Raw genomic sequence first — 12,952 nt, 5'->3', positions numbered from 1 at the left:
CTCACGGCATTATTTGATTAGGAACCATCTGCCCCTCCCTGTATTTCATCTGTGCCATTCATACCAACAAACCCAACTGGCCTGTGCGGAAAGACATATGGACATGTCAGTGCACACACCCTGTACAGACACACCCACACCCACAGGGCATGCAAGTGCACACACACACACATACAGCTGTACGCACACTTGCATAGACATATGTGCATACACACAAGCATGAAAATACACATACACGCACTCTCATGGGGTCACCGCTGCAGGGCTGGTTAAAAGCACTTTGGGATATGAGCCCGGGATAGCTATTGGTGGGTATTTGCAGGATTCCCACCGCCACCTCGTCTGCTTTCATTCCCGGCTTTGGCTCATCTGAGCATCACACTGGCCCAAATATCATCACCCCAGGGAGTTGGCACCCTTTAAGGAATCTCTCCCAAACATCCTCTCCTGATCAGGGCCAAAGGAATTCCCAGTGGAGGGCGGGAACTCAGGACAAGCCCATGCGGGGGCTCCCACCACAGGACAGCAGGAGAGACAGCCACGGCAGGGGCAGCTAACGCCAGAAATCTTCATTGGCCCAACGCAATCAAAGAAGAGCTGCTCTGACCAAAGGGCAACAACTTAGCAAGATGGAAGCGTGCATGGCAGCCATTTGCTTAAGAAAGTCAAGGGGCCTTCTGTGTCCATCTGAGGACTTGCAAACTCATCTCTGCAAAGCTCCATGGACAGCCTTCCTCCTACTGCTCTCTGTCCCAGAGGGCCATCTCTCCCTCTGCTGCATTCTGCACACATCACTATATAGCTGCCCCTTTCCCCCAGGCCTGTCTGCTGCTGGTTGCACTCCTGAAGAAGTTGTGCCTGTTAATGACACAGTGCATTTAGAGATGAGTGAATTTCCCTTGGTTACAGCAAGGACATGTTACTGAGGAGGGGGCAGTCGCTTCTGCTCCTCCCCAGCATCCTCCTCCCTCCTTATCTCATCTCTCTATTGAGGTCCTATCGAGGTTTAGACACCATGCCCATCTGATTGATTATGCACTCACTCCAACAGGAGAGTGAAAGGGAGCCCGCTGAAGGTGTCACCTGCTCATCTGGGGTGGGGAGGAAGTCACTGGAGCTGGCTTGCCCGGTTCCTGCTGTGACTCGACTCAGGAGCGAGAGGTGCCCAAAGGATTGTTCTCAGCTACCCAGTGCTTCCCTGGAAACTAGGCTGGTGCCAGTGGGAACAATCAAGCCTGAGGGAGAGCCAGCCATGAGGAAAAAGGCTGCTGGACCCTGCCAATGTCCACTTACACTATTAACCACTAGTTAGCAATGCCCCTTGCATTGTTCTGAGATGAGCATCCCGTCATGCCCTTGGTAATCCCCCTCTCTTCCTAATCCTGCTTTGCAGCCCCCATGGTGTTTGCCAATGGTTTCCAAATAATTTTAATACCCCTGTGAGGCTGGTGAATATTATAACCCCATTATCCAGATCAGGGAAACTGAGGCAAAAGAAGGCAAAGAGGCTCACCCTACAGTCACGCAGACTCAGAGACAAAGTTTGGAAATAAAACCCTGGAGTCCTGTTCCCTGGTCCCCCCTGCTCTAACCAGTCGTCAAAAGTGGTTCCCACCATGCAGTAACCGCAGAGTAGCTGGGCAAGTTGAACTCAGGTCAGCTGGGTTGGCTCCAATTCCAGCTGGAACATCCAACCCAAGCTGACACACACACACACGCCCATAAATTCACTCCAGGCCAAAACTCGGTCGGTAAGTTCCAGCGCACTAGCAATATTTAATGAGAAAACAGCCACAAAAACACACACACTCACTTCCCAAAATACTGTAGTCTGATCCAATTGTTGTCATGCTGCAGGAGTGCACAGAAGAAAAAAATCTGACCCGGATCCAACCAATGAATTCAATGTTTGCAAACGTCAGCCTTTTAGCAGATGCTTCATGATATTCTTGCTGCTCTTCGACCATACTATGGACCAGTCCCCTTTGGCATCTAACACAGATATGCAGCTTGGGCATTGTGAATGGTCTGATGACAGATTCTCCTGAAGGCTGTGCAATCTCCTTGGAAAGGAAATTTCCCCTTGAATTGCAGTGAAGTCTCACATCTGACCTAGGGCCTCCAGGCCACTATAACTTGGGTGTGACTTAGCCAGTGATCATCAAAGTACTTTCAAGTTGCAAATTGCCATCAAGCATGTCTATAGCACCTCCCATCTGTGGATCTCAAAGCACCTTACAAACCAAGCTACGCAGGCCCCACTGTGAACTCAAGAAGTATTACTGTCCCAACTTAAGAGAAGGGTATTGCCCACGTTCCCACAGGAAGTCTGCAGCAGTACTGGGAATAGAAACCAGATCTTCTGGCGCCGAGTCACCCATATCAACCACAAGACCAACTGTGCCTCGAACGGCACCAATTTCCATGGCAGATAAACAGATAGCGCATTAGTACTTCTTAAACATAAATTTAACCACAAGTGTTCCCAGCCTCTGAAAATCAGCTGGTTAGGGTCTTTCTTGTCCAGCTCCCTGTGGTTTTGAATCGTCCGATTCCCATTAACATCTTTGAAGCTCTACACTGCAGCCTGACATGATACCTGGTAATGGCTCCACACGGACAGGAAAGGAGATTTGCATGGTAGACTGCAGGAGCCCGGAATTGAATCCGTTATGGGCGACTGAGCAGATTGCATTAAAGACAATTTGTGAAACAGATTTTTATAGGGGACTTCTTATGCCTTTTTATGGCAAGGAACTTTTATCTCCTTATAAGACAAAACTAACATTATAAGAAGAGAGGGAAGGGGAGGGAAACGCACACAGGAGAGGAACAAAAAAAATCTGCATTGAACAGATGAACATTAAAGGTCTGACAGAAGCAGAGGAATGCAGGGAGAAGATTAAAATTGCCTCCTGACTTAATTGCATCCTTCCTGGGTCCCATACCATTCCCTTCAGCAAAGTAGGGGATTTTTTTTAAATTTTTTTTTGACCAGCAGAGTGAAAAAGAGCTTCATTCTGTGTTCTCCACCTCTCCCTGCCTTTTCCCTGACACCTCTGCCTCTCTGGCTCTCAGTGGCTATATATGGATAGCTACATGCACGAGCTCTCCAGCTTTTAAATGTAACATCTCACTCCCTTGCAGAACTCACTGTGAATGGATGTTGCTGAGGTGAGCCATTTAGTAAGATTCATAAGCTCTTTGGGGCTCAGGGACCATCTTTTTGTTCTGTTTTTGTACAGCATCTAGCACACTTGAGCCCTGATCTCTGGCTGGGACTCCTGCCCGCTACCAGAGCTGAAAATATCAACCACCCATGCTTCAGGGCACAAAGCGGTCACCAGCAGGGGTCAGGAAGGAATATATCACCAAAGCGTTGCAGAGTTGACTGTACGTTTCTCTGCAAATCAGAGCCAGGCTACCAGACAAGATGGGCCATTGGTAGGCTCCAGGAGAGCTGGAGGAGGGATAGGAGAGTAGACAGAGCACTGATCTATTGCAATCTGGCAGGAGATGGGACTTCCAATGGACCCTTAAGTATAGCAGGAAGCAGGATACTGATTAGATGGAGCACTAATCTCTTCTAGCATAGGAGTGGCAGGATAGGAACTGAAGCAATGAATAGACAGAGCAACTGTGTTTTGCTAAGGCAATTCCTATGCTTCAATGGTGATATGAGGGATAAATTATTAATCACAGTGGCTGCAAAAGCAAACCACTCATTCCTCTGCTCCTGCAGACTCATTCTATCTCCAGTACCTCTTGGCTGTGTGTGGGGAGCGTGACCTAGCCAATGCCCCGAACGGAAAATCTCCAAGGGCATCCATGGCAAATGATTTCCTGCAAAGTTTGAGCTTGTTTCCTGCAAGAAGCCACAGCTCAGAGCAGCTTTTAAAACAGCCAATCCACCTGGCTGGAGGAAAGTGACCTGTATAAGAGGCCGGGGCTGTTTTCACCCATCACATTATTACTCTGCAATGCACAACCAGCTCCTTTTCCTCCCAGGCAGGGACACATCCAGCTCTGGCTTCCCTTTCTCCTGGACTCCCCGCCCTTGGCAGATCCTCTCTGGACTCCTGACTTTCAGCACCAGGCCTTCACCCTCTCCCACATCCCTTGAGCTGGCCAGTCTCCGGGTTTGCCCATCCCTGATGCTCCCCAGTGGCGACAGGTCCCAGGGTACTTGCAGCCAGCTGCTGATCCAGCCCTCTACCTTTCCCCCCTTTTAAAACACCCACCTCTGATCCAGCTCCTCCCGCCTCCCCAGCTGTAAGGCTCCCTCCCTCTGCAGCCCGCCCCCCTGCCAAAGGGCAGGCACTGGGGCGCTGGCTCCTGCACTCACAGGCTTAGGCAGAAGGAGTTAAGCCCTGAAAGGGGGAATCTGTTGGAGTCGCCTCCCAAACGCATTTTCCAGCACAATGCCCCCGGACTGTCCCTGCCCCTCGGCCCCCCATCTGAGTGCTAAGCCGACAGCCACCTTTTGTTTTCTTTGCAGGACCCCGGATTTACGTTAACCCGCTCGGTGCTGCAGCAGGCGGCAGCAGAAACAGAGCCAGCCCAGCCAGGGCAATTTGAAAAGTGGGTTAGACTATGAATTGCCCCACTGCCGAGGCCGGGGGAGAAGGGGGCAGAGCCGAGCCACGCCTGGCAAACGGCTGCCCACGGCTCGGTTCTCCTCCCACTTGCACCAGCGGGTACGGCAGGGCGAGTCTTCAGCGGAGTCGCTCTGGCTTGACACAGCGGGCAGCGGGATCCGAATCAGGCCCCAGGAGCGGATCGGCACCGTGACCCGTGCAGCTGGGGGGGAGGGGGGGACGACGACACGCGCACCCCAAAACATCTGTGCGCCTCCCCCAGCCCTTTTCTGGGCAGCCTGGCAGCGCCCGACGCTGCCACCGCCAACACGCACACACCGCCCCAGCGCCCGGGACTCCGGAGCCCGGCTGCCGCCAAAACGAATCATCCGGTTGCTGTTTTACAGGCGAAGATGATCTCGGCCCGTTCTGCCAGTCCCCCCCCCCCCCAGCCCATGCGGCACCCCAGTCCCGTCCCCCCCCCCCCCCCCGATGCCTTCACGTCTGCTGCAAAGCTAGGCAGAAAAGAAGCCGGGTTCTCACCCCCCCACCCTATTCACCTCCAACTTCCCTTCGCCCCCCAGCCCCACCAATCCCCCCGCCCCATCCTTGCAGCCAGGGAGCCGGGCCCTGGGGAGGGCAGGGCTGGGCACCCGCCGATCCCAGTCGCTCACCTGGTAAGAGGGAAGCCACCAGCAAGCAAACTCCAGTAGTCCACCAGCACCCCGGGCGACTCGACCGTCGGTGCGGAGCCATCAGAGTTCCTTACTCAGGGGGACCGGGCGCGACGCGGGGGTTCAGGCGAGCTGCTGGCTTGGGCTTGCACCCCACCCCCCTTCCAAAAAAAAATGGCAAAGGAAAATACAAACACGACCCAGGCAGGGGCAATAAATATCGGGCGCACCAAGCAAATCTGGCGGGGCAGGCTGTGCAGGGGCCCCTTAAAAATCCACCGATTGTCGCGGGCAGCCTCCCTTCTGGGGCTGCAAAAATTGCTCCAAGAGGGAGCCCGGACCCGGCTTTTTTCCCCCCAGCGGGGAGCTCTCCTTCGTCCTCCGGCGACCACGTCCTCAGGGGCAGAGCTCTCTCCCTTAGCACCGCCGATCCCTGAAACCAGGCGGAGGACAGGTCATGCTCCCCTTCACCGCCTCCCCCTCCGGACCCTGGGGGCAGGTCGGAGCCCTTCACCGGGGAACAAATCCCAAGGCAACCACGCAGGAGGCTGGATCTCTTCCCCCGCCGCCCGGCCGGGCTGTGCAAAGAGGGGAAAGGGCTTGTTAATTTCCAGTCCACGTTGCTGCGATCAGATGGTCCCAGCTTGGTGCAAGTTGCAAAGCTCCATGTCTTTGCTTCTCTCCGCCAGGAGCAAGGGGGAGGCACTCCCCGGGCACCGAGAGCGGGAGCGAGCGGGCTGGCGGCGGCCGGGGGGGCTCTTTGGCACCGAGATTTTGCTGCGACTGGGGGGAAGAACTGGAGTCTCCTTGGAGCATCAGCACGGGAAAAGCGGGTCCCTCCCTTCTGGTCTCTGATCTGTAACAATGGAACGCGCAGACACACACTGGCGTGGCTCCGGATCCGTAACCCCGCTCCTCCGCTGTGATGTCAGCCCATGTAAAGCAGGAGGAGGGCTCAGCCTTAACCCTTTCCACGGGGAGGCGCGGGCGGCAGCCGCCCAGCCGTGGCCTGCAGCCGACCCCCACTCGCAGACCGGGCTGTGGCTCGTTTTTTTAGGGCTCCCCCCTAAGCCCCCTAAAAATTAGCACCGAGTTCGAGTGGCTGCGCCCGCCGGGGAAAGCAGGTTTAACATGATCCCGTCCCAACCCAGAATTCAGCCAGTCTGGGCCCGATCCTGCTAAAGCAGCATTAGCCCTTGAAGTGAGCTGTAGCTCAGGAAAGCTTATGCTCAAATAAATTGGTTAGTCTCTAAGGCGCCACAAGGCCTCCTTTTCTTTTTGCGAATACAGACTAACACGGCTGTTACTCTGAAACCTGTCATTAGCCCACTAGTTTCAACTGGATAACTCCCCCTCAGACATACAGAGAGAGAGAGAGAGAGAGGGACCAGGAAGATCTGCAGCCCGGACCCACTATTTGTTTGGTTTTCTATATTTAATCCCTGAAGTCACCCCATGGGACCAGGGTTCTGTGGCTTCCAGTGCTCTTGAGTAGTGGGACCAGGGGCCTGGGAGTCAGGACTCCTAGGTTCACCCACACATGCCCGCCTTCACCTCAAGCATTTCCCTTGTATATTGTTTCCCTCTTCCAGCATCCATAGTCGGTCCCCGTCCATTTAGATTGCAAGCTCTTCTGGGAGCGCCTAGTCAACTGGAGTGATGGATGAGTAACACTCAATGATCCGGTTTTTCTGGCTTAGAGCCCCTGGGCCCCACTTTATCTACCTGTACAAAGGGGATATTGATGATAGGGACTTGCTTTACAAAGGGGCTGGATCAAGGCTGCAGGCCGAGGTTCCCAGCTCTTGGAGTCACTGGATTAAATCAGAATCAGAATATTATGGTTTTAGCCCTCATGGATACAGAAGAAAGTCTGAACATGTGAACCAAGTATAATATGCCTGCCTGAGCTTGAAAAAATAGCCCCTGCCACCATAGTGGAGGGTGGGGGTGAGGGACTGGGAAATATCTAAACCTCTGGCTTTCTTTCATTTGACCCAGTGTGAGACTTCGTTAAGGTCTGCAAAGCACTTGGATGATAAAGGCGAACTCTTACTATTGGTAACAAGTAGAAGTCTGCCCCCAGCCAGAGATAGCTCATCAAAGGGATAAGGAGTACTTGTGGCACCTTAGAGACGAACCAATTTATTTGAGCATAAGCTTTCATGAGCTACAGCTCACTTCATCGGATGCTGTAGCTCACGAAAGCTTATGCTCAAATAAATTGGTTCGTCTCTAAGGTGCCACAAGTCCTCCTTTTCCTTTTTGCGAATACAGACTAACGCGGCTGTTACTCTGAAACCTGTCATCAAAGGGATGCAGTTTAAGGTGCAGCCATTTCCATATCCAATGGTATACAAGGAGTGGCATAGCTGGCATCACATCTGGCCGATTTTGACTTCCCTAACCCAAGGATCAGGTGCCCATTTTGCAGCTGGGTGAACTGGAGGTGAGATTTAATGTGGGAGTAAGCAAAACTCAAACCCACAGCCTCTGAGATTGCAGTCAAGCCATTGGCCACCACACCTCATAATAGGTTTATATATATATATACACACACACACATACATACTTTTATAAATGGCCCGTGTTTATGTAGGACCTAGACAATGTGTAATGTAAACAAAGGCCATGTTTTGAACATATTTTGTGTGTATATCGATATGTAGTCATGCTGATTCAGAATTAGCATTTTTTGCATGTATGTACTTTTTAAAAATGACCCTTGAAAAACAGGACCTAGAGAAAAGCAATGTTTTCTGCTTTTAAAGGTCCCTTTGCAAACTCAGTATTTAACCAACAAGCCCTAGACCTCAAGCTGCACTGGCATCAACAAGGATGCTGAGTCTCAAACAAAGATGTGACGAACAACAATAACAAAGTCATGTTGATCTCAAGCTCCATTAGAAACAACACAGGAACAAATCAATGCTTGGCAAACAGAAAAGGACAGATTCAGTGGGGAAGGATATTGCATACAACGGTGAGTGGAAAGGCGGAAGCCATAAAAAGATACCTCCAAGGACTCTTTCAACACCTCTTTCCTTTTTTTTTCCCTGGAGAAGCTAATTGCCATTCAAGGGAAGGCTGGACAGCCCTGTAACCAAGCGGATTAGCCAAATACAAGGTTTGTTTGAAAATAATGAAGGTTATTACGTAGTAATGAGGTTTAGCTAATGGATTCATGGATTTCAAGGCCTGAAGGGACCATTAGGATCATCTCGTCTGACCTTCTCTTTAGCACCAGCTAGAAAACGTCATCCAGTAATTTCTGCGCCAAGCCTAGGTCTTCTGCCTGATCTACACCATACGTTTTAGAAAGATAACCAGCCTTGTTTTAAAGACAAGTGGTGGTGGATGGACAGGCGACAGTAAGTTGTTCCAATGTTTAACTACCTCACTTTTTAAAATGTGTAGCTTAATTTTAGTTTGAATTTTGTCTAGCCTCATCTTTTAGCCATCGGGTCTCATTTTGCATTTTTCTGTTAGATTAAAGAGCAGTCTACTGTCAAGTTCATGGAGGATAGGTCTATCATTGGCTATTAGGTAAGATGATCACGGTTGAACCTCGTGCTCCAGGTGTCCTTAAACCGCTGACTGCCAGAAGCTGGGACTGGACAGCAGGGGATGGATCACTTGAAAATGCCCTCTTCTGTTCATTCCCTCTGAAGCATCTGGCATTGGCCACTGTCGGAAGACAGGATACTGGGCTAGATGAACCATTGGTCTAAGCCAGTATGGCCGTTCTTATGCTCTAAACTTGCTTGCCCATATAGGTACCTGTAGAGATCGTCACCTCACATTTCACAGCATCATGGCTTAGATCTTCATAACATGACCCTTCCTCTCCTTTTTCACTTGGCTGGATGAGTAATAAAATGTTGATACTTGAAGTATTGTCCCTAGCTTCTGAGTTAGCCTCCATTTAGATGAATGGAGCAGTCTAAACCTCAGAGCTATTGTTTCAGGCTTTCTGCAAACTCAGGCAAGATATCTCTGTGCTGGTGAAATGCGCTTCATGTTTTAAACACTTTATTTGCAGCCCTAGCAGCTAGAAGTTTACTTTTAAAAACTAAATGAGGGCCGAAATTCTGCCAAACAATGGAAAGGGCTAGCCTGGCCTTCATGCTCCCAAAGGGAACATGCCACCCACTTTGTGAAACCATTACTAATAGCATAGTCTCTTGGCCCACTCTTATATAAGTTGTCATGCCACTAATGTTCTTGAAATTGCAATTAAAGCATGCAACATTTGGCTGGCTCCCCGTAATGCAGTGACGAATCGCCAGCCACACGTCAGCTGAGGGTGCATCAAACTAATCCAGGACTTTTTCATGGACGCTGACTCTACAGGCAGCCGTTTGCAACCAGATCCTGTCTGGTGCACCCCCCAGAATCCCTGGCGACAGTTACTAGGGTGTGAGCTGAAGCAGTGGCTTCGATGGTTCGCTCTGAGGAGGACACATCTGGAAGTGGCTAAGGTCTGCTCTAGCAAGAGACCAGACACAGAGAAAGAGAGGGATTCAAAGTGCCTGAAGACTGGTCATTTGGGGCCTTCCCTACACCATAGGCTGAAAACAGCTGGTGAGGATGTTAGCCAGTGACAAAGTTTATCGTAACAATCGGGACAGACCCCAGCTGCATCAGATCCTACAGGTATGACAGATCATCAATCCCTTAGCCAATCAGCAACACAGAGGGCTGCTGCATGGGCAGAGAGCCGGGTCTCAGTGGAGACAGCTCTGCTCTGGGCCTCCATCACATGCAGGGGCACTTTCAGTGACGCAGCTTCATAGGAACACACGTTGGAATCCTCACCGGTTAGACTAAGCTGTTTGTCCCTCTGAAGCAGAGAAATGTGGGTCCGTGCAGTTATGGGAGGGGGAAAGGGAGAATCACCCAGCTACGCCTTTGTAGACACTAAGCCCTTTTCTGCTCTGGGCGGACATTACAAAGTTTGTGGAACTATGGGCTTGAATTGACCATAGGCCAAAAAGGACCATTTAGGATCATCTACTCTGGCCTCCTGCCTAACACAGGCCAGAGAATTTCACCCAGTAATTCCCACATCCTGGCACCTTTGGGCATAACTTGCATTGGATGATGCTTTGCCACTGTCCACCCTTGAGGTGACAGCTTTCCAGCAGTTCCCTATGCGTGTAGTTTGCAGGGCACTGGGACATGAATGGCACTATAGAACTAGATGATATCATATTGTGCTGATGATTATGGCCAGAGGGACTGAAAGAGGAAAAGAAATAGCTCTTTAAAGCATTTCTCTTTACTGGGCTTTTGCAGCTGCTTTTGTTCTGTGAACGGCCCACAGCAGAGCCCTGTGACTCTGCATAGGGAGCGCATTTGACACTTGTCACCGCCCCGTACCTGGGGTGTATTTGCTGCAGCAGTTGATTACATTACCTTCCGTGTTTATAAACATTTTGAATCAGTGTGGCGTGCAGTGCTGCACAGAATGTTTAAGATGGCATTGGCTTTATTTTTGCTTTTTCATCTGTAAACACACATAATGTATCTGCAATGCACTCAACAGTGAAGGATCAGAACTGCAAATGCTTCTGCGCTTGGCTTCAGTCCTGAGCTAGCCTATTGCAACCTCTCTCTCTCATACACACACACACACTGCTCCAGCAACAGAGCCAGAGCCAATCTCCTGTACCACCTCTCCTGTAGGGAGAGGGCATTTCAATCTCCATATTCCTTCTCAGCCTGTGGTTCTCTAGATGGCTTCATTTAATGCAACCCTGAATTAGAGGAGACATTTTCCCCCAGCTAACAGCACTCACACAACTTCTAAGCCCTCTGCAAACATGAGCTGGGTCTAGGTGTTTATGCGATTCTCTCAGAGCACCTTAGCCCCCTGAAAAGCTCACAGCACCCCTCGTGAGGCAGGAATTTTAGTATAATCCCCCTTGTCCATGGGAGAAAAGAGGCCCAGGGAGATTAAAGCCCTTAGGTGCAATCTTGGCCCTACTGAAGTCAATGGGAGTTTTGCCATTGGTTTCAAAGAGATCAGGATTTCACCCCATATTTTCAAGGTCTGTTGAATTGGGGTGCTTGGTGCTTGGGGGCTCAGCAAGAGACACGTGCCTGGGGCTGATTTTCAGAGGTGCTGAGCACCCACCACTCCAATCAACATCCCTGGGAGCTGCAGACACTCACCACCTCAGAAAATCAGGCCCCCACAGGTGTCTGGAGAACTGCGTCCAAAATCAGGGAATGATTTTGGCTGGAGTCACTCTGCCCCGGTCTCAGAGCAGATTCAGGGGTCCCCGATCGCCTGCTCTGCCAACCTGCCTTCCAGTCCCAGGCTTTCTCCTGGGCTGGTTGTATTGATGCACCCGTCCCTGACCTGAATGGACCCTCCCTGCCCTTGCTGCAGGGAGAGGGAAAGAATTCCTGCCACATGGTCTTTCAGTTCTCAGGACTCCTCCCACTGCTCCGAGCCAGGTCCAGAAAGGGTTGGAGGATCTGCCCTTGCCAGCACACAGCCAGCTCAGGAGAGGGAAGGCAGACTGTGTCCTGATCACAGCTCCTCTTCAGGGTACCTCTACCCCAGGCCAGGGCTGGCACCTCCCCCTCGTAGTGCCCAGGGAGTGAATGGATGTGTGCCCCACCCTGCTTCTCCTGGGGCCAGGGCTTAATTTGTAAGAGGTGCCAGAGCTAGACGCAATTTTTTTTTTTACTTTCATAACTGACGTGGCAAGCCCAAGCTGCCGGGGCTGTGAACTGCCAAGCCCAGAGGTGCCGGGGCTCAGCCCTGGCGAGGCCTGGCACAAATTAAGCCCTGACCAGGGCACACGTAGCTGGAGGCCGGAATCCCCAGTGGAGCCTAATTTGGATGGTACCCAGCTATAAGCTGGAGAGTGGTGGGTAGATTCTGAAGGATATGTCTCCATCGCGGGGGACGGGATGGTTTCTGATGGAGCAGTGGGGGCCCTCGGGAAGCCAGCAGTTGGCTAGAAAAAGCGTGGGCAGAGCCGGGGTTTCCCTCTCCCTAAAATCCCCCCACATTCTTAGGGAGAGAAGGCAGAGCTGCAAGAAGCACAACTGTCTGACGCCATCTAGTGACTGAAGGGCAGCATCTGTGCTGCTGGATTCACCCAGCTAGGCAAGGATTTCAGGGCTAGGGAGTCATTTATCACAGCAGGGTGTGAGTGGCTGTTCACAGGGACAGCCAGAGAGAAAGAGAATAGAGAGGCAGGTAATGGAGATGTCCAGAATATCACGGAGCCATGCTGATTTCCACCAGCTGAGGATCTGGCCCGTCGTCCCTAGGAGTTTTCTCACTGCTTAGCCCCAAGTGAGTTGCTTTTGGAGGAGCCAAGGTGCGTGTGTTCCCTGTGAGGATGTCAGCTCTGTCTGTCCAAGTGTGCATTCGAACATGGCAAAAGAATAATTTTACTCAGGGAAAGTTGTTTAAACACCTGATGCAAAGAGCTATTGTTGCTGTTGACGGAGCTGGCACCCCAGGAAACATGTGTACGTACACACACACACACACACACACACACACACACGGCCTCATGTTAGACAGAGAACACGATCGGCTTCCAAGTGAGACACAGGGGACAGACAGAGAAAATACAGAGTGAGGAAATCAAATAAAAGCAGCACTCCCCTCATTTCAAAGGGCATCTATTCCCAGGGTAGCTAACAAGGAAGCTGCAAAGAAAACACAGCCTT

At 51.2% G+C, this 12,952-nt stretch overlaps 1 protein-coding gene across 4 annotated transcripts in view; it reads right to left on the bottom strand.

Annotated features, from left to right (window-relative positions):
- Window positions 1-6,161, bottom strand: part of NECTIN1 (nectin cell adhesion molecule 1) — a 154,978-nt gene extending 148,817 nt beyond the window's left edge. The window contains exon 1 of one of the 4 annotated variants that reach the window (XM_074936758.1): window positions 5,252-6,161. In XM_074936758.1, coding sequence (XP_074792859.1) covers window positions 5,252-5,333 — 82 coding nt within the window. In that variant the 5' untranslated portion in view covers window positions 5,334-6,161. The remainder of the gene's footprint in view (window positions 1-5,251) is intronic. The other 3 variants (XM_074936761.1, XM_074936762.1, XM_074936759.1) reach the window with 3 other exon arrangements.
- Between the last annotated feature and the right edge of the window lie 6,791 nt (window positions 6,162-12,952).

This window comes from Natator depressus, chromosome 22, assembly GCF_965152275.1.
Source record: "Natator depressus isolate rNatDep1 chromosome 22, rNatDep2.hap1, whole genome shotgun sequence".
NCBI lineage: Eukaryota > Metazoa > Chordata > Testudines > Cheloniidae > Natator > Natator depressus.
This window is presented reverse-complemented; position numbering and strand designations above follow the sequence as displayed.